Source organism: Cyclopterus lumpus, chromosome 20, assembly GCF_009769545.1.
Source record: "Cyclopterus lumpus isolate fCycLum1 chromosome 20, fCycLum1.pri, whole genome shotgun sequence".
Classification (NCBI taxonomy): domain Eukaryota; kingdom Metazoa; phylum Chordata; class Actinopteri; order Perciformes; family Cyclopteridae; genus Cyclopterus; species Cyclopterus lumpus.
In genome coordinates this window covers 5,060,204-5,079,887 of record NC_046985.1, presented here as the reverse complement: position 1 = coordinate 5,079,887, position 19,684 = coordinate 5,060,204, and the positions used below count along the sequence as shown (strand labels likewise).

The window sequence follows — 19,684 nt, the reverse complement described above, 5'->3', positions numbered from 1 at the left end:
TCTCAACTTTCTTTTTCTTTTCTTTTTTTATGAGCGGAATACAGTGGAGCATCAAAAACAACCGGGACTGGGAGACTCTCCACCCCCCCCCCACCCCCGAGTCAATATGGCTGCTGGCCAGGACAAGCTAATTTCTTTGGCTTTGCTTCAGATGTTTTGAATAACATGACTTTAACTGACAAAATGCAGAAGAAGAAGAAGAAGAAGAAGAAGAAGAAGAAGAAGAAGAAGAAAAAAAGCCCTGATAGAAGCAGAAATGGAAGTAGAGCTTACTGTGTGTCATAATCCCTTCCAATCACCAGAAGGGAACTGAACTGTACTTTATATTACTCACAGCACACCACAGGCCTCTCTTACCTAATGGTGACAGCTGATGCTAACAAGCACAAATTAAAAGGGTTCCAGTCTTTTCCATTTTGATTATGGTTGTTTACTGTGGTTTTTATATGCTGGACCCACAGGATTTGCAAACCCGGTCTTCTGCAGCATGCTTTGATTCTGGCTCTATTGAACAAGAAAAGATGGACTCTTAGTGGATATCTGGGGGGGCTCTTGTGATGGTGCTCTGTTCAATGTCATTACACTCACTGACACACTTAGGCGTTAACTGTATACGAAAGCAGGAGGCAGCAGTGCTATCTCAGACCATTCCTTTACTCTCTTAAACTCCCGGGCGCTATTGATTCCAGAGTCTAACATACAATATATACTCTGCATTATTGATTGCTGAATACATACATTATAATCAAGCTGTTAGATCAAGTATCGTTTCTACAGATTAGACGATTGCCTCCTCCGTTTCCGCGCACACGAGAGAAAAAGATCGAAAAAAAATGCTCCCACCGGACAGTAAGTGCAGCCTGAAATCACGGCTGCACTTACTTTCTCGACTAAGAATAAGTGAGAATAAGAGCCGAGGCCCGACCCCGTAGTCTCCTCCAGGTGTCAGCTCTCGGAAGTTTCAACAGTAACTTCTTGGTCTCGCTCCAAGACCAAGAAGTTTTTTTTATTTATTTTTTTATAAATTCCCTCTCTGTAGACACGTCTGCACATTTCTTCTTCGTGAAAGGCACTTACACGGAAAATGATGGAGGACGTGTCAACCTGGTCCCTCTTCTCTTGTCACAATGATGCATGCAGTGGCAGCCGCAACTCCGGTGCTTAAAGAGCAACGGCTGAAACGTTCGGACGCTCAATCAATTAGTTGATCGGCGAAAATACTTTTGATTGTCCTCCCTCCCCCCTCCGTCATTTGCAGCCCTTATATATAGAGGCACATTGCAGCTCCATCCACAAAAAAAGCTCCATTGCTCCTCTTCCTTTTACTTTGGCCTCCGCCACATGCGTTCGGGGGCCGATGAGGCATTCCTTTAAAAAACTGAGGGAACCCGCTCTGCGAAAATGTATAAATATTAAAGTAGTTCCACACCACCAGCCCCCCACACCCGTGTTTCCTACGCATGACTTAAACTGCTCTGCGGCATTTGTGCAGGGTTTTGATTGAATCCGACAGGGGCTGAAAAGACTTGAAAATCAGCTGATAGCACGAGTCCCACCAACTAACAGCACCTCCAGCCGGGCAATCAACACACCAATAAATTACCCACTTGGCTTAATTTGGGAGAGATTGTACCCATTACAGTATTTGGCCGAGGACAATTGACTATTGATTTTTCCCACAAGACTCAGTCGACGACTGATAACGTGTGCCAGAGAGAAAAGTTCCAACAAGTGAGAAGATGATTGGAATAATAACGCGAACATGACGATGGGAGTTAAACGCAGCCGAAACCATTAGGACCAGATTCACGGATCACCGGTCACCACTTTGTCTGACATGGTTTCTTTGGTCCCATTCCCTCCAGTCTGTTGGTGTCTAGTTTGCGTTCGACGTGTTCAGACTTTTTCGTGTGTGCATTTGTCAGGTCAGGTCACGTTTCACGACCCTTTAGACGCCTTTTATTTGCATGCGGAGCCAACTCTCAATTAACCACTGGAAACCTGGCGCTCTCCAAACTCACCAGATGTGAATACTGTCGAGATCATTTGAATAATTTTGAAGAGCCTCAAAGGGTTGATTATCGTGTTTCCATATTTAGGATAACTAACTCTCTAAATGGTACTAGTCTGGCCCTTTAACATTTCTTTTAAATTGGTTAAAGTGCACATAAGCATTAACGGTATTCTCCTCTGTAACATTTGACCTCAACCTTTTCCTTCTATCATTCACTGTATGAGATAAAGGGGCAACAACTACTTTGGATGTGTGAAAAACTATTTACAATTTTAAATACCTTCCTATTTCACCGGTCAATCCCTCCTTTGTGTCAGTTTGGCTAGCTATGTTTGTTGCTCTGAACAAGTTACATTTCACCGCGTTTTCCTGCAGCTTTCTAGTCTGGTAATCCTCTCAGACAGACGCTTGTGGGGCGATTGATCGGCGGTTCGATACCCGGCTCCGCTAGTCCATGTCGTTGTGTCCTCGGGGAAGACCCTTAACCCTGCGATTCGCTGTTCCCGTGGTGTGTGAATGGGTATGAATGGTTCGATGGTCCTGACGGGCAGGAGGCACTTTGCATGTTAGCCCCCGTCATCGGTGTGTGAATTGAGTGTTAAAGCACTTTAAGTGGTCGAATGGCTAGAAAAGTGACACAAAACAGATCCGTTTACCATTTGACATCCTGAAAGTCTCTTCTTGACTAGCTAACGTAGAAGTTACTAGCTAGCTAGCCTCTCTTAAATATAAGCTAACGTCGGTCGGCTACGAAGAAATGAACGCTTGATTTAAAGCACTTTTTTAAAAAGATTATATCTGAGCCACTGACCTTTAATTTCTAAATAATTCAGTGCCACTTAGCCAACACTTTGTTCTGCTGCCAGCAGGTGGAGCTGTAGCATGAATTAATATATTTGTTGATGAGTGTTACTTCATCAAGGAGGCATCCATAACCAGAGTGAATGAACACTTAATTAATGCTTGATAACACACACTCATATTTAATGATAAACAGATCATTAATACGTGTTATATAACACGTTCTTAATATGTTTCTAAACGTATGGAGAAATGTTGAGCTTTCTTGACATATATATATATATATATATATATATATATATATATATACATATAAAATGTGATGTATTGCATTCTGTTATAAGCCATTCTTTATTCTACACTGCTTCTAAATACCCAATCAGGGTTGAAATGATGAATTACATTTCCAAAATAAGCACATTATGTATAAGAGAATATCATTTAGTAAGACAAATAAAACCAGTCGGATTCATTTTAAGAAGCCATTTGATGTTATTACATTACAAGTCTCATTTAATCTCCCTTTGCATCCCTTTACAATGACATGATTCGTAAGTTATAATACTTGATGTACTCTAATTGTTACACGTTAAATTTCTTATTTACTATGTAAATACATTCACTTCATAGGACTGCATCCATTCGGCCGTCACAACGCGTGACATATTTGTGAATTCAAACTCTGCTATTTATTTATCAAATGTTCAAACGTGCCTGGATTGAAAAACATGTCTTGGATGAGAAGCAAAAAAAAACTCACTTTCAAGTAAATATGCTAAATCCACTTTTATGAACGTGCGCGTGGTCCTCTGACCTCCGTGGCATTTAAACTCCAGCCATCTGGTACCCCGGGCAAGTTCAAGCAAATGTTAAGAAGTACTGAATTTGCAACTATTATCCGGCCCCGCTCTACTGCGACACATCATTTCTCCCCGTTTTCCTTACATGATAATAATAATAAAAAACCTCCATATTTCCCATCTGATGCTCAAAGTACTGTGATATTAAGATGTTTGCCATTTGAAAAGGCAGACAAACAACGTCTCTATTAGAACATCACACACACATCATACGCCACAGCCGTGGCAGATGTATAGCAGCATAATTATACAAAGAAATTGTAGTTATTTATGTTTCAAAGGCACCAGTCCCCCCCCCCCCCCCGCCCCACCCTCTCAACCTCCTGCTGTTATTGCTGCTGCTGTCGTTGCTCCTGCTGCTTGTGTTGCTGCAGCTCCGTCGCTGTTAGTTCTCGCTCTCGGCTCGCTCATCCACCTTTTCGCCTTCTTCATTCGCCACCGATCTCATCGCCAGCTGTTGAGTTGCAGATCGGGGTGAAAACATGGCGCAGCAGTGAGAAAGGGCCTCGTCTCGTGAGGGTCATTCCCTTTTTAATGTTTGGCTCGAGAGGAAAAAAAAAGGTGTCGCTATGAAGCAGAGCACGCCGCCGATCTCCACTAAAACACAGTTCACCATATAATAGTGTAATAATTGACAATAATTGTTAAGTTCAACCGCTAATGTGCAATGAGAGCATCTTGACGATCCCAACTAATTGCTGATGCATTACTGGCCTCTAGTGGTGAGCGGTAATATGAGTCTAATAAACAAGAAGTAAGAGGCTTTCAGGGCAATATGGTGATGTTGCACTGTAAGTTATGTATATGACACTTGACGGGGCCAGTGTTTACAAAGGCACTTCAACGTTGACTTAACTCAGTGCTAAAGACTGTTGGCTCTAATGAGAGCAATCACGCGCCGGCAGAATTCCTCTCATTTCCATCAGATAATTACACATTAGCGTCACGTGAGGGAGGAAAGATAAATTCTGTGATTGGAAATCCAGTCAAAATAACCCATCAGACAGAGAGCAGCTTCTCACGCAATCATACGGAGGCATAAAAATGAAAACCAAAACAATACGCGTCTGCGGATAGCATAATGAATTTCAATAAACATTCCAAAGCTGCAGACAAAAAGATATTCGTGCAGATTACAATGAGCTGGTATGCAAAAAAAAATAAATAAAAAGTATGGCTGTTTCTAATGTAACCTGGAGGTCAACGATTTCCTTTATTTAAAATAACGCGCAGCCAATGAAATCACAAGACAATCAGGGGTGATCACGGCACAGTAACTTTATTATCGTACTCATTTTGAAATGCATTAGGATGTCTTCATTTCGTCGGCACCGGCGCGTCGTCCCTCACCACATCGAATATTTCAATTTCTTTGATGATCCTCTGAGCAATAACGTCGTTGTTCGCCGACATCATCCTTCGAGACATCAATTCGAACGGTCCCCCTGCGTTGTCAAAGAAAAGCCTTTTATTAAGAGCGGGTTTCCACCAAAAAAATTAATCCTTATGACCTCTAATCATGTATTTAAGTTTGTAGTTTTAATGCTGCATCAGCACCTACGCACCATCAACATCCAGTATTATTCCTCCGGCTTCTCTGACTATAACCACTCCAGCAGCGATGTCCCAGCAGTGGATCCCGATCTCAAAGAAGGCCTCCGACGCCCCCGAGGCCACCAGACACATGTTGGTGGCAGCGGTCCCTGACCCCCGGAGCCTGTCGGGACACACCAGTATGAGCTGAATGAGTCGGCTGCGCTGCCCTATGAGGCAGCCAACAGTCGGCTAACTATAAACGGAATCGGGGACAGAAGGGTTCAGATCTCCGGCAGAAAAAACTCCGGAACACGAAAGAAAAGTTGCCGTCCCATGAGGATATACAATTGTAAAAAAATTTTTTTTTTTGAAATGCTGATTCTCTGACTTTGTATAATCCTGCAAAATGCAATGTATACAAACAATGTGTTTTTCTTATAAGGATATTAATGAAATTAAATTATTTTTATAATTCGGCTTGTCTGATGTTCATAAATTGATATTATGAGCGATTCTCATTGGCGGACATGGGAAAATAAGCAATTTTCGGGTGACTTTACCACGGCATGCAGCACAGGGATATGCTTTAGGGCGGGGCTAACATGTGATTGACAGGTCACTACAACAACGTAGCCCAGTCTGGGAGTTGTCCGTGTTTCCCTCTGACAACTTTAACCCTTTCTCAAATAGTTTTTTACACTTTTAAAGGTCGCCTGAAAATGTCTAATTCAGGATTCGGCTGTTCTTAAGCTTCCACCCTCTCGTCTGGTTTCAAGATGGCGAACGTCGAAAAAAACATCTCCAAGCTCCTCAAAGTTATCCGTTCTCCTCAAACGTCCATCTTTTTTAATTTTTTTTTCCTTACTCAATCAAAAAAAGAAAGGAAGAAAAGCGAAACGACAAAATGTGACGATCGCGAGTTGAGACCGCTCACCCGTGCACTGGGATGCGGAGGATCTTCTGCATGGTGGAGAAGATCTTGGTTACTTTTTCTATGCTCCTGTCAGTTCCATGCTCCGAGATGATAATGGACTTATTGATATCTGCGGCGACAGCGCGGAAAAAGGGGGTTATTGTCATTCATAAAGGTGCACACACACACACACACACACACACACACACACACACAGCAGTCAAAAGTCCTCCATATTGCATGTGTGTAACCTTTTTAATGGTTCTGCTTGAATATTTGATGGCGTTCTGAAGGTCCTTGATGTGAAAGTAAGAACATAATACACAGAAAAATGCCGTCACCTTTTACATCGGACACCTGAATCTGTTCATCGTCGCAGAAAGCTCCCTTCCCCTTTCTTGCTTTGTACATTTTGTCTTCCAAGCAGCTGTACACCACACCAAACTCCAGCTGGAAGGACAAAAAAAAAAAGGTCATTCTCTTCATCTTTTCACACACCGAGTATGGATAAAGTACTCCTCGTGACCGTGGATTGATTTGACGTACCTCCTTGTTCACCGCAAAGGCGATGGACACAGCCACGAACGGGAATCTGTGGAGCAGAAGCATCGCGTGCATCTTTTAAAAGGAGATTATGGGAAATAAGGCTATTTGTTTTCTTTTAGAGATTAGAAAACCAACACCAGCCTCCTCCCATGTCTGTCTGTGAAAAAAATATGAAAGTGGAGCAAGTCCCATCCCAGTCTTTGTTTGTTGGTTTGTTTGTTTGTTTTTCTTCGGGTACGGGCTCGGCAGAGGTCTAAAGAATGACTATGTAAACTAAGTCAAACATAAACAATAACATAACGGACAGAAAACAAGAAACAAACATCACAAACATAACTTTGGGACCCGAACGCCGATCTTAAAAGTCCCGACTCATCACATTCTCTGAGCATCCCACAATGACCCTGATGGGGTTCACATTGGAGTAACTTGACAACCTGGCGCCTCTCCTGCAGACACCAAAGGGGTTTGCGGAGGTGCGCCGGTATTTGGACACCCCCCGCCAACGAGACCGGGCTGGTTTGGACCCATCCGGTTAAAGTAAATCCATTAACAGTGGGGAGTTAATTGGTGCGCTCACTCCTCACCCCCTTTTGTTCCAAGACAGCAGACAGCGCCAGAGGCCATTCTTATGATAACAACACGAAATGAGGAGCAACAAAAGTTGGAAGTACCACGGATTGTTTATGAATTTTGTGCATAAAAAAACATCAAAGGCCCCCGTCTACAGCCCGTGTTTAGTTTGTCCAATCCGGGCTACCGTATGCAGGTGTGAGGGGCTCATATACGAATGTAATGAAAACACAACAACGCCTACACATCGGACGTCTTACCCATGAACAAAGTTCGTGGTGCCGTCCACCGGGTCGATGATCCACGTGGGTTTGTCAGTCAAGATGCACGGCTTCCCCTGTGCGACGGACTCTTCTCCAATGAAACTGGAGCACAGAGGAACATATCGAGACGTGAAGCACAACAGTACACAGATTCAGATTTCCGTTTTGTGCGCGCGTGTGTGTGTGTGTGTGTGTGCGTAGGTGTGTGTCTCTGACTCACCAGTGTGTGCCATCTCCGAATTCTTCTTTCAGAGACCCGATGATGATTTTCTCCACCCTCTCGTCAGTCTGAGTGACGAGGTCTACAGCGCAGCTCTTAGTCTGGACCTTTATTTCGTCCTCCCCGGCTTTCCTAATTACCTACAAAATAAATAAATAAAGCAACTCATTGGATCATGTGGCTAACGCCGTTGATCCTCACAATATCTTCCAGAATATCAAAGCCCGATGTTGTGAACCCCCAGAGAGGAACTAGAGTCGTGGGAGGTTCTTACCGCTCCAGCCGCTCTTGCAACTTGAACTGCATAGTCGTATGCGTTCTGCCACGGGTCCGCCATCATGTGAGGGGTGACTTTTACTGACGAGAGCCTGTGAAATGTAAAAATAAAAGCTTGTAAAAGTGCGGCTGTGACTCATAAATAAAGAAACTCAATAAATACAAAAAAAGGGAATATGAAGGAGAAGGTTATTTGCATGTTGTAAAATGTGTGAACATCTCTTGAGGGACCCACAATGCAATACTTCTAAATCGTGCATCCTCAAGCAACACTTCCTGGTATCTGCCCGTTCTGCATTCTATTAAATCACCACCAGGGGGCGATGGGTTTTAGATTGTAAAATGTAAAGAGACAGCAGGAGGTAGGTTGGGTTTGAAAGACATGGGGCGGGGAACCAAACAGCAAAGGTTCTCCAGTGAAGGAACACAAAAGAAATGCATGTGAATGCCTACTTCATCCTACTCATCGTACAAGTATGTGGGTATTATCAAGAGGATTAAGTATAAAGTCGTCACTGTGCAGCAACATGTTCCCTGTCAGGGATGTTTCTGGATTAATATTGCTGCTGCATTAATATGTACGTCACATTTCACCCATCGCTGATTTTTTTTTTATACTCCTTTTGGGTAGTTTAATCAGCAATGCATCATATCCTATAATATCATCATGTATGCAGCGCTGCCGTCCCGCGAGAGCCACATATTCACATTCACATCATTTTAGATGTTTTACTGGACAGGAAGTGGCTGAACATCTGTCGTCTGAAAAGTAACTGCACTCACAGACAAGTAGACATCTAGATATCGGTGCGTGAGATGTAGTGTAGGAGTGAAAAGTTGCATAAAAGGGGAATTATTGTCCTGCAAATGACTATGAGTATTTCCATTCTACACAGCTTTAGACTTAAATATACTGTACTTTCTACTAAAATCTATTTATTTTAAGAAGCTTTATTTTGAAAACACATCATACATCATATGCAAGTTATGTTGCCGCTGTGTATAAAGCACCCTCATAAAGTTGTTATCCATCCATGATAGCGCACACCTTTTTACGGACACACACACACACACACACACACACACACAGAGGTATCATCCACGTACTGTTATAAAGGAAAGAGAACCTTACCTTGAGGAGATGTAGGAGCTGTCAGAAGTAGTTCTAGGATGCTAGTGCACCTTCCTTTGAACAACGTAACCTTAAGTTCCCTTATTGGAGGGATGAAGCAACTGTTTTTCTTTTTCTTTTTTTCAAAGGGAAAAGTACTGGCACCGCCCCCCCCCCCCCCCCCCCCCCCCCTGCGTTTCTTCAACCCCAAACCCAAAGGAAGCAACATGCAATGTCGACAGACCTGCAACAACATGATGTGCAGTGAGTGCATCAATGGAAGCAAGTGGAAAATTTTGGAATTTCAGAAAGACACACCCTGCCGCCCAGTCATTGTTTAAGTCACATATGAACACGCCGACGCCGTCATGGCTGGTACTTAAACGTGGGGCCGTGCGGCGCGTGAATGTACACGCTCTTTGCGTTGACGCCGGCTCGGAAAAAAAAAACAGATTTTCCAACCATGAAAATCTTCCCGAGAGAACATCTCCAGCTCCTGACTTTTATATTTCCTGACGCCGTCACAGCTATTGTGCTTTCCCCTTCATGTCCTTTCATTGTATTCCACTTGTGGGAGAACACTTTGAACGGTGGCCTTGTGGGTCGGGGTACGTGTGCACGCACGCCCGTTTCTCATTGTGCAACTCTTGGCAATATCCTCACGAGCTGAAGGTGTTTACTGCGGCTGCACAGATCTCGACGCGGCTGCCTCTACATGGATACGTCAAAAATGTTTATCAAACCGTCATAAACATCCAAGTGGAAGGTGAATTGGATGCGAATGTATTCTCCTCCTCTGGGAGAGAATACGGAGATATTGCAATATCAACAATACAGTATAATTAGGTACCACGGACACAGTGGAATGTGCAACTTCAAACCTCTCTTTCATTCAAATTGTTGTCCCGAGGGAGTGGAGAATACTATTATCTTCCCTTTAAAAGATAAAAATAAATGTAAAAAAAAGAGTTACATTGCAGGGAATCACACCTTGCTGCAAGATGGATTGACAAAACCTGCATGTCTCAATATGAATCACGTGTGGCCTCTCTACTGGCTTACCACCTGAAACGTGAAGTTAGTGGAAGAAGAAGAAGAAGAAGAAGAAGAAGAAGAAGAAGAAGAAGAAGAAGAAGAAGAAGAAGAAAAAGAAGAAGAAGAAGAAGAAGAAGAAGAAGAAGAAGAAGAAGAAAAAGAAGAAGAAGAAGAAGAAGAAGAAGAAGAAGAAGAAGAAGAAGAAGAAGAAGAAGAAGAAGAAGAAGAAGAAGAAGAAGAAGAAGAAAAAGAAGAAGAAGAAGAAAAAGAAGAAAAAGAAGAAAAAGAAGAAGTGGAAGAAGAACAACTTGTTCAGACATGATGCTTATCACTGCCACACCTTGCATAACTCGAGGCTCTGTGGGGAAATGTTTGCCCTGCTGCGTTAGCAAAGACAGGATGAGTGCTCGTGCAAATGTTGGATTGTTACATTTGATCTACTTGAGGTTGTTGATCTCATATGGATCATCATATACGTGATGACAGTTATTGGTGGAAAAACACTGTCTTCCTCTGTGGATTCAACAGAAATGCTGCCTGGCTCGCTGCGCAGCTAAAAAAAGAAAAAAGCCCTCCTCCGTTGAAGCTGACGGGTCAGTGTGTGGTAAAGCTTCTGTTTGACCGGCGGCAGCAGGAGAGCAGTCGTCACCCCGGTGTCCCCGTCGTGCACTAAATATAAGGGCGCTCCCTTAAAATGCTGGGCGACAGGCCGAGGGAAGTGATAGGACAAGCAAAACAAATACATCACGCCTGCCGTCTCCCCGGCAGGTCGGTTATGAATAATTTACCCCGGATGATGGATGTTTTGGATGTTTGGTTCCCGGGAATCACAGCTGTAAGTGAGGCCTGTCGTGACGCCGGAGCTTCTGAAGGTCACCGGTACGCCCTGAAAGATGAGCAGGAGATCAGACACGTCGCTTCCTAGTCTAGAGTCCTTTATAAGTCCCTTTGGGCGCTTTGCAGCGTGTTGATGGTGAAGTACTGGACAAACCGAGGTGTTGACCTGGTGACATGTCAGGGGATCGATAAAGTTATTTCAATTCATCCTCTGGGGACAGCGAATGTCTTTTATGTGAGTCTCACCGAAAGTTGTGGAAAGTAAATCGTCAACCAGCTGGTTGCACAAGGGGACGACTCGGGGGTTCACCAAAAGTCTGCAGGGTTCATCCTCCGAGGACCGGGAATAGATGTGAATGCAACTTTCATGAGAAACAATCTAATAGGTTCTTACAATAGCTACTTCCATTTGGACAAAAGTTGTGAACCTGGCCATAATAATTATATAGAATTATAGAATTAAATATATATATATATATATATATATATATATATATATATATATATATATATATATAATTATGATCCACGTGGGTAATTATATATGTGAAGCACTAAAAAAAAAAAACACACGCATTGTGGTATTGAAAGTAAACTGAAAAGCTAACAGAAAGGGAACATTGTTCTAGAACGTCTTCAGAGCCAGACTCTCGCTTCTCTGAGGTGGAGGAAGAAAAACAGTCTCGCCAACTTCTCCAAAGAACAATGGTCGGCACTTCTGAACAAAACACGAGCGACACGAGCAGGTGTTGCTGTAAAAAAGAAAGGTGGAGTCGACGGAGGGGGACTTTGCTTTTCAGCTGGCTGACTCTGGAAATCATTCCCAACACTGGCGATTACCCCTGCCCCCCCCCCCCACCACCCCACCCCACCCCACCCAGCGCCGCAGACTGACACGCACCATTGATTCCTTCGGAGGGGTTCCACAGCAGTCCAGAGGACCTGGGTCCACTCAGGGAAAGTGTTTTTAAACCATTTGTTAGTCATCAGCGAACACAAGCTGGGAGTAAAAAAAAAAAAGATGAGTCTGTGGAGAGCCAAACTCTGGGCCATTTCATAGAACACATCAGGGGGGGCAGCGGAGACTTCTACATGGTGTCATGGCTGTAAATGCTTTCACCTCTCCACTCAATCACAAACGGAAGCGGTCAGTGTGGTTTTTTCTTGTGTGTGTGTGTGTTTCCTCCCGGTGTCAAGGGGCCTGTTTTCTATTCAATCGGTTCTCCCGTTTGCCACAAGAAACACTTTCTTTCTTCATATTTTCTACTTTAGAGATTTTCATGAAAAGGAGAAAAGAAAAAAAAAACACTCACAGCTTTCTAGGTCAGAGCAAATAAGGACGTCTATTTACGTCCCCCGAAAACACACGGCCGGTACAGGCCTCTGTCGGCATGTCAGCGAGGTGTTTAGGATCCTCGCTGCAGATTGAATACAGAGGAAGTTTCCATTCTACCGACGCCACGACGGATAATATCACATTTCAGAAGGAACGGGGCCGGTGGAGCTGGCTTTTGTTTCGTCACGGTGAATTGGAGCAGTCTTGGCAGATTTCATTACGATTCTTCTTCTTTTTTTTTTTGCCTTTTCTTTTGTGTTGGGGGGGGAAGGGGGGAATTGTTTATTTACACATTTCAGCAAGAACAAGGAATGACAGCAAACTCCCACATTCAGTGGAAGAAATGCACTCCCGTTGCCAGCGGTAGTCTCCGACATGTGGATGCGTGCCGACACCTGTCTCTGAGCGGCTTTAACGACACGCATTTATCCACCTGTGGCGTGTCAGAAAGAGGCTGGGCATGACAGGAGATATTTATAGGGCTCTTTATTCCATCCATTCATGCTATTTCAGTCTGGACTTGAAGAAGTTAGACAATAAAAGTAATTAAATGCAGACGGTGTTGTTATGTGATGGCACTGAAAGTCATTTACATCTACATATATATATATTGTTTGGGCGTTTTATATCATTAATAGCTTCCCGGTGGTGTTTCTTATTGCGGAGGAGTGACTTAGAGGAGCTGCAGCCACCTGTCAATCACAGTAAGTAAGCCCCGCCCTAAAGCTTTCCCTGCTTTATGGTCTATTTTACTCTCAATTTGGACCATCATTTACAAAATGAACATCACGCTGTATTTAAGAAGAAGACTTGGAGACTTAAGAGTCGCCCCTGCTGGCCAGTAGAGGGAATGCAGAGAACCGAAAATAATCATCACACAACACATACGAGTACACACAAAACCACACTTTATAAAAAACAACTATGAATCAACTGGTGCTAGTGTTCACATTATTCATAACCTTATGGATCGGAAATCGGTGGTTCAGAACACAAATGCATTTCAAATACATTTTACCGAATACAATAACCTATTTTGAAATCCTACATGGAAAAGCAATAATATTGGTCCAAACCTAAACACATTTATACAAAAAAAAAAAAAGACTCCAATAGTGCTGCATGGAGATACTTCATAAATGAAATTGTTCCGACGATTGCATTGTTCCTATAAATAATCATAGATAATAAAAATAAAAAAAAGTCTAAAATAAGTGTGCATTAGGAAACGCGGGTCTAATTCCACCAACAAGTCTAAATCTGTGAGAGGCTTAAAAGCAGAAAGAAGACTGAAAGTCTGAAGTGCTGACTAACAAACTTCTTTTCCAGAGGTAAGTTTATCGCTTTGGTTCTTAAAGACGGAAACGGGACTTCATAAATACAAAACAGTCGGAGGAGGGGGGGGGGAATAAAAACTGTTACGTTGGTGGAAGAGAGGATGGCAACGTACTAGCCATCTGTGTCGTCTCTTCCAACGGGGAACTCTGTTATCTCCTTGGCGACGCGTTGGGCGATCGCTCGGCTGCTGGCGACGATCAGCCTCCGAGACATCAGATCAAACGGTCCACCTGGATGAGAGACAGAAGGACAAGTTAGCGGGGCTGCGATAAAAAGTTAAACTTCACATTCAGCTGGCACAAGATAACATTTGGAGAATGTTTGTTGTGCAAAAAGCTGAATAAACCAGCTTATTTTCCTGCCTGATCTCTTTGAGTTATAAGATCTCGTCAAAGATGGAATAAAACAACACTAGTGCATATTAATGCCGGTGGACATTTTCCTCCTCCATAGATTCTGCTGATTGCGCAATCCAAATCAATGCAAGAAAAATAAACGTATTGTTGTACATCCGATGGGGAAGGCGTGGGAAACGCATTTCTAAGATCATGATCCTGCTCATTTTTTGTTATTCTAAAAATTCTAAATAAAGAAGTCAACATGAGGTTGAAGTGTGGACTCTCAGCTTTAATTCAATGGATGTAACACAACTATTGCATTAAGCGTTTAGGAATTACAGTCGTACAAATGTTCCCTTGTTATCTAATGACACATTAAGCAGATTAAAAAAAAAAGATCTGGATGTTCTCAACCGTTTGGTACATTCCTAAAAATAAGTAGCAGAATTATTTCCTTGGTGAAGGAAAAACCCTCATAAACATGGATACTGAGGTCAAGAGTAGTCAAGAGATGCCTTCACGGGTCTGAGGACACAAGGTGTGTTGTGGAGAAGGAAAGGAACGTCTTGTGATCCGAAGCAAACCACATCAGCTGGTTAAGATGGTGGAGGCGGTGCTGTGGCCAATGGAGGTGGGCCCCTGGTAGCAGGGTGAGTTTTGAGGCGTTTTCGGGCTTTTACGATCTACTCGAGCCAAATGCTGCGAAACTGGACAGCGCTTCCCAGTACAGATGGATAATGGTTGTGTTAGTTTGTTACCTTTTGAGCCTCTGAAAATGTGGGGGACCTATATTCCTAAACAGTTAATGCCATATTTTGGTTAAATCCATTTGAAATAAAACCGCTTTATTCAGAAATCCATTGCAGTCGTGTAAATAGGCAAAATTAGAAAAATGGTGTCAAATACTTATGGACCTGGCTGTATACACACACACACACACACACACACACACACACACACACACACACACACACACACACACACAGACACACACACACTCCTGCTTACTTTTTAAATATATAGAACAGAAGTCTTTTGGCAGTAATTAACAATGTGCTTATTACTCTTTTAATAGCACTAATCAACTGTGCAGGTTTGACTTGACAGCAGCTTCCAATAATCTCAGCTGTTTGATGACGAAATCTAACGCCACATTTCTCAAACCCCACAGCTTCCCGTTTCAAGTGCAGATCCACCGGCAACCCCACCCACCAACATCTTTAACTGTGTTACACAATCATGTGTGACGAAAACCATTAACAACGAGGATTAGCAACAATAAATAATTCAGAAACGTGGAATAACTCCCCGTTGCGTTTGCCCTCAACAAACAGCAGCCTCTCTTCCACTGCGATCTCTACCAGTCCGTCGCTGGCAGTCCCTCCAGTGACTCAGCAGCCTCCCAAAGCCTCCTCTCGGTGACTCACCCGAAGTGTCCATGATAACTCCTCCGGCCTCGGTCACCACCGCCGCCCCTCCGGCCATGTCCCAGCAGTGGATGCCCATGTGGTAGTAGGCGTCGGCCGCTCCGCACGCCACCAGACACATGTTGACAGCTGCGCTGCCCGGGGAGCGGATCCTGTGGATGGCAACGGGATGTCTGCTCTGCATTTGACACACAGATAAAACTCCTGGCGGTCTACTGAAAGTTTAGTGTGCGTATGTGACTGTTTTAAGTAATTGTCCTAAAGATGTTAATGGACTCAAACCACAAGCGTTTTTTCTTCTTCTTTTTTTTTAACGGTGTTTGGTATTTTAAGTATCGTCATTGCTGCTCTCAATTGGGTAGTTTTTATGTTTATTTTAAGAAAGGTAACAAATAAAACCTGCTGCTGCTTCACATAAAAATCTTGTCCTACTGGTAAAACATGGGTGAGGAAGGGAGGGGCTTTATTGTGAAGCAGCCACAGGAAACACAATGTGGTGTGGTTATTGTTGATCACAATATCCTTCATTGAAAAAGTGGCTTTAAAAATGCAGTTTGCAGTTTGATTTGCATTCATGCTTTTTTTTTTTATATAAATGAGTAACGGAACAAGAAGGAACACCTCCAATCTCAACTTTCAAGCTGCTGCTCTCGTGTGGAAAACTACTCGCACGCATTGTGAAACGTGTTTACAGACCAACATGTCTTTGTTGGTCTGTAAACAGGTTACTCTCCTGTTAAGGGAGTGTTTGCTAAAGTGCCGATCGCGGGAGTCACCGGATCACACGGGGACGAAAAGGATTTCAAAGACTTGCACAAATGTGTGTTTACCCATGCACGGGGATGGTGAGGATGTTCTCGATGTTGGCCATCATGGTTTTGAAGTGCCCGGGGTCCTTATGGAAGTTCATTTCCGTCAGCACCATCGATTGGCTAATATCTTGGAATGAAACGCAGAGAAAAATACCAATCAAATCACGCTCACTCCTCTGAAAACACGGAATTACAGTTAGTGATGTAGAAATGCAGAGAATCTGGCCGTGACATGGCCTCCACCTGGTGGACATGTTGAGAACAGCAACGATGCGATTATCAAGATTTACCTTCCTGTCCAGACACTTTGATTGGGTCTCCGTTGCAGAACGCTCCCTTCCCTTTGCGTGCCGTGTACATTTTGTCCTCGATGCAGCTGTAGACAATCCCAAACTCTATCTGAGGCAGCAAAGAAAACAGCTGTGGTGAATACGTGTGGGATGGGGGCTAAGAATAGAACAGCAGCCACTACTCATCAGAAATTATCTGGGTTATTGGGGTAATTATTATCTGAAGGGTTCTAATTAGGATGTTACAGTGTCAAAAGAAAGGCTTGACTCACAAACAATAAAGCATACCTCTTTCTTCACAGTGAAGCCAATTGATACGGACACAAAGGGGAACCTGCACAAAAGGAATTTATAATATTTTAAAAAAGCAATTCCTTTAATGAACTCCCTTTAGGTTTAAGCTCAGAGGATTCAATTTCTATTATCAGTTCAGTTTCATCTACATTGTCTAATTATCCCTGACGGAGAGGACAATCCGAGAGAGAACCCAATTAAAAGATAAAAATAGATAAGGAGCGACAAAGATAACATAAATCCAGTGCCCTATCAGGCTTCTCAATGGTTTGTATAAAAAGGGATAATGTACAGCGAGACGGTCATTACTGCCAAATGAACCCAGAGTTCAGATGGGGAGTCGGACTCCTAACGCGAATCAATCATTTAAAACAATATATTAATAAAAATGCATATTTAATTAAAATTTGTAACGTTTTTTTTCTTTTTCTTTTATTTCAAAAAACTAAAAGAGACCTCTCACCGGGCACGACGATGAGAGCTGCATCCATTGTGCAACTGTAATAGACAGCAGAACCGCGGAATCCCTCAATCGACCAATCGGAATCGAGTATTCAACAAAGCCGCGTGACAAACAGTACCTGTGAACAAAGTTGGTGGTACCATCAATAGGGTCGATGATCCAGGTGGGATTGTCCGTCAGAACACTAGGAGCACCTGCTGCTACCGACTCCTCACCTATGAAGCTTAAAAATCAGATGGGAAAAAGAAAGAAATGTTTTTTTAATGCATCCACTGGTGTTACCTGAGCTGTAAAATCAACAATACTATCGTCTACCTGTTGTGTTTACCTTTCTAAAGGGGTGTTATGCCATATGCGTCTGCCTCTCAGACACAGAAATAATTTAATTATGACTACAAATAAATAAAATCGACAAATTAAGAAAATGTACTTCTGGCAGTGTAGATAAGGCGTTGCAACCAAATTAAAATATTCATATTTGCGGTTAACTGATTAAATACAATGAAAAAAGTAAAAAGAACGGATGAAAGCAAGAAAATAAAAAGGACCAAACTTGCACGTGTCCTGCAGTACTTTCAAGCGGTTCACGTGTTCACATCTCGTGTTTCTCGAGTCAAATACCTGTGAGCGGGGTACTTCTCCTTGATGGAGGAAATAATGAGCTGTTCCACTTTCTGGTCCGTCTCGGTCACCAGGTCAACTGGCGAGCTCTTCTGCATGACGGCGATGTCCTTCTGGAGCGCCTCGCGGATCATCTGGCCCGAAACACAACAATGGCCGACTCAGTAAGCGGATTTTCTTTTTGGATGACTGAACTCATCTGGTACTTGAACCCTAACGTGTCCCATTGTTATGGCCACAGCGTGTTGGCAGCGATGGGTCAGAGATGATGTAAGTTCTTGGCTACAAAAGTCTTCATTTGGGTTTTAATGTCACTGAACAAAGAAAAAGGTAGGTAGATAATATTAAAAGAAACTTGCTATATATATATTTATTTTTATTTGGGAAATGCTTTCGCTTTGCAGCAAGAACAAGTCTTGTTTAGTTTATATAATTTCTACATTTTATTATGAATTTTGTATCACAAACTCATAATTCATGGATGCTAATTGAATGGTCCTAACGGAAAATAGATGGGGAACAAGTTAATTTGTACTCGTATAATTTTTTCTCACTAACCTCTGGATAAACAGTGTTACAGTTGTATCTCATCTTTCTCCTGTTAATCTGTGACATTCAGGCTTTCAAAACTTCCATTTCCTTTATTATTTAAATTCATAAATGTAATATGTCCTGCCCTGCTAGTTTATTTCCCCCTGGGGATGAATAAAGTATCTATCCATCCATCTATCTAATTCAAATTTCATGTCTGTCTATCTCTTGAAAAGCTTTCGCCTTTCCCACATTTGCCTGAACAAATATTAAAAATGCATTATTTTCAGTCCAAACTTTGGCTTCATTCCTTCATTCATGTTTGAAACAGTCAAACTCAACCTGTATGCCTTCCAGGCACCCTTTTTTTTTTATTATTGGGCTGCGCGTGACTATTGCAGGAGCATGTTATGATCACATAGATGAGATCCAGGAACACGGATTTAACGTCCCTTCTGCTGTGATACACATACAAGTGGATGCACAACTCAAATAAAGTGATTTCCAGACCATTGCATTAAAAAACAGTAGCATTCCCTCACCTGCCCAGCCTTGTTGGTGACTTCCACACAGTGGTCCATGCACTCCTGCCAAGGATCACTCATGTTGATTTAGGGACGAGGAGCCAAAAACAAAAACGTAATATTCCCAGATACGGACAGATTGTGGCGTGTTGGTTCCTCGCGGTGAGTTGACGTCACAGTTACAGACGAGCGGCTCAAAAGACGAAGAGGCAAGCAAAGCGGGCACGAGCGCCGTCAAGTTAGCGTTAGCTGAATTAGCTTTTAAACTAATAAAGTGGCACTTTGCGTAACAACAGGCGCCGCTTCAAACACGGCGTTGACGGTTTGGCCCGGGCAGCTCCGTAATGTCTTAGTTTACGTTGTCGTAAACCACAGTGGGGAGGGATTCAAGGGGCGAAAGATAACTCAACGGACCCGTTCTCACTTGTTCCTCGACTTTGAGCTAGCTTGTGAGAGGGCGGGGCCGTTGGTGGGTCTCACGCTCTCATTGGTCAATGAAATACCGCCCCCGGTTGTGAATTCGCGGTTCCCATTGGCTAGAAGGCTGTCATTTCTCCATACAGGAAACTGTATAGTTGTGATTTGTTTTACTTGTTGACAGAAGCATTAATGTATCAGAAGGAGGCAAGGAGAGGCAGCAATAACAGTTTTTATGTAATATCGTGTCATTTTGGATCTGCAACTTATTGTTATTTTATCGTTGCACTCCTAAATCTCACTCTGTC

General features: G+C 42.9%; 2 protein-coding genes and 1 long non-coding RNA gene across 4 annotated transcripts; all 3 read right to left on the bottom strand.

Moving 5' to 3' along the window:
* Positions 1–4,933: 4,933 nt before the first annotated feature.
* LOC117749606 (inositol monophosphatase 1-like) lies at positions 4,934–9,265 on the bottom strand. Its single transcript, XM_034560251.1, has 9 exons — positions 9,135–9,265; positions 8,001–8,094; positions 7,727–7,866; positions 7,504–7,608; positions 6,671–6,716; positions 6,466–6,574; positions 6,146–6,254; positions 5,241–5,392; positions 4,934–5,120 (listed from the first exon to the last, which is right to left on the bottom strand). Exons 2-9 carry the CDS (start codon positions 8,064–8,066, stop codon positions 4,993–4,995), a joined length of 855 nt encoding a protein of 284 aa, XP_034416142.1. The 5' UTR covers positions 8,067–8,094; positions 9,135–9,265; the 3' UTR covers positions 4,934–4,992.
* Positions 9,266–10,935: 1,670 nt separating this feature from the next.
* On the bottom strand, positions 10,936–11,436 carry LOC117749648. The gene is made up of 2 exons (XR_004611729.1): positions 11,232–11,436; positions 10,936–11,151 (listed from the first exon to the last, which is right to left on the bottom strand). It is a non-coding gene; the product is annotated as an uncharacterized LOC117749648 (long non-coding RNA).
* Positions 11,437–13,206: 1,770 nt separating this feature from the next.
* LOC117749647 (inositol monophosphatase 1-like) lies at positions 13,207–19,414 on the bottom strand. Of its 2 annotated transcripts, none has more exons than XM_034560324.1 (8): positions 18,978–19,414; positions 17,905–18,038; positions 17,402–17,506; positions 16,815–16,860; positions 16,527–16,635; positions 16,255–16,363; positions 15,425–15,576; positions 13,207–13,889 (listed from the first exon to the last, which is right to left on the bottom strand). In XM_034560324.1, the coding sequence occupies exons 1-8, from the start codon at positions 19,038–19,040 to the stop codon at positions 13,771–13,773; spliced, it is 837 nt and encodes a 278-aa protein (XP_034416215.1). In that variant the 5' UTR covers positions 19,041–19,414; the 3' UTR covers positions 13,207–13,770. The 2 variants fall into 2 exon arrangements, with proteins under 2 accessions (XP_034416215.1, XP_034416216.1); XM_034560325.1 differs by having other exon boundaries at positions 13,776–13,889; positions 15,425–15,602.
* Between the last annotated feature and the right edge of the window lie 270 nt (positions 19,415–19,684).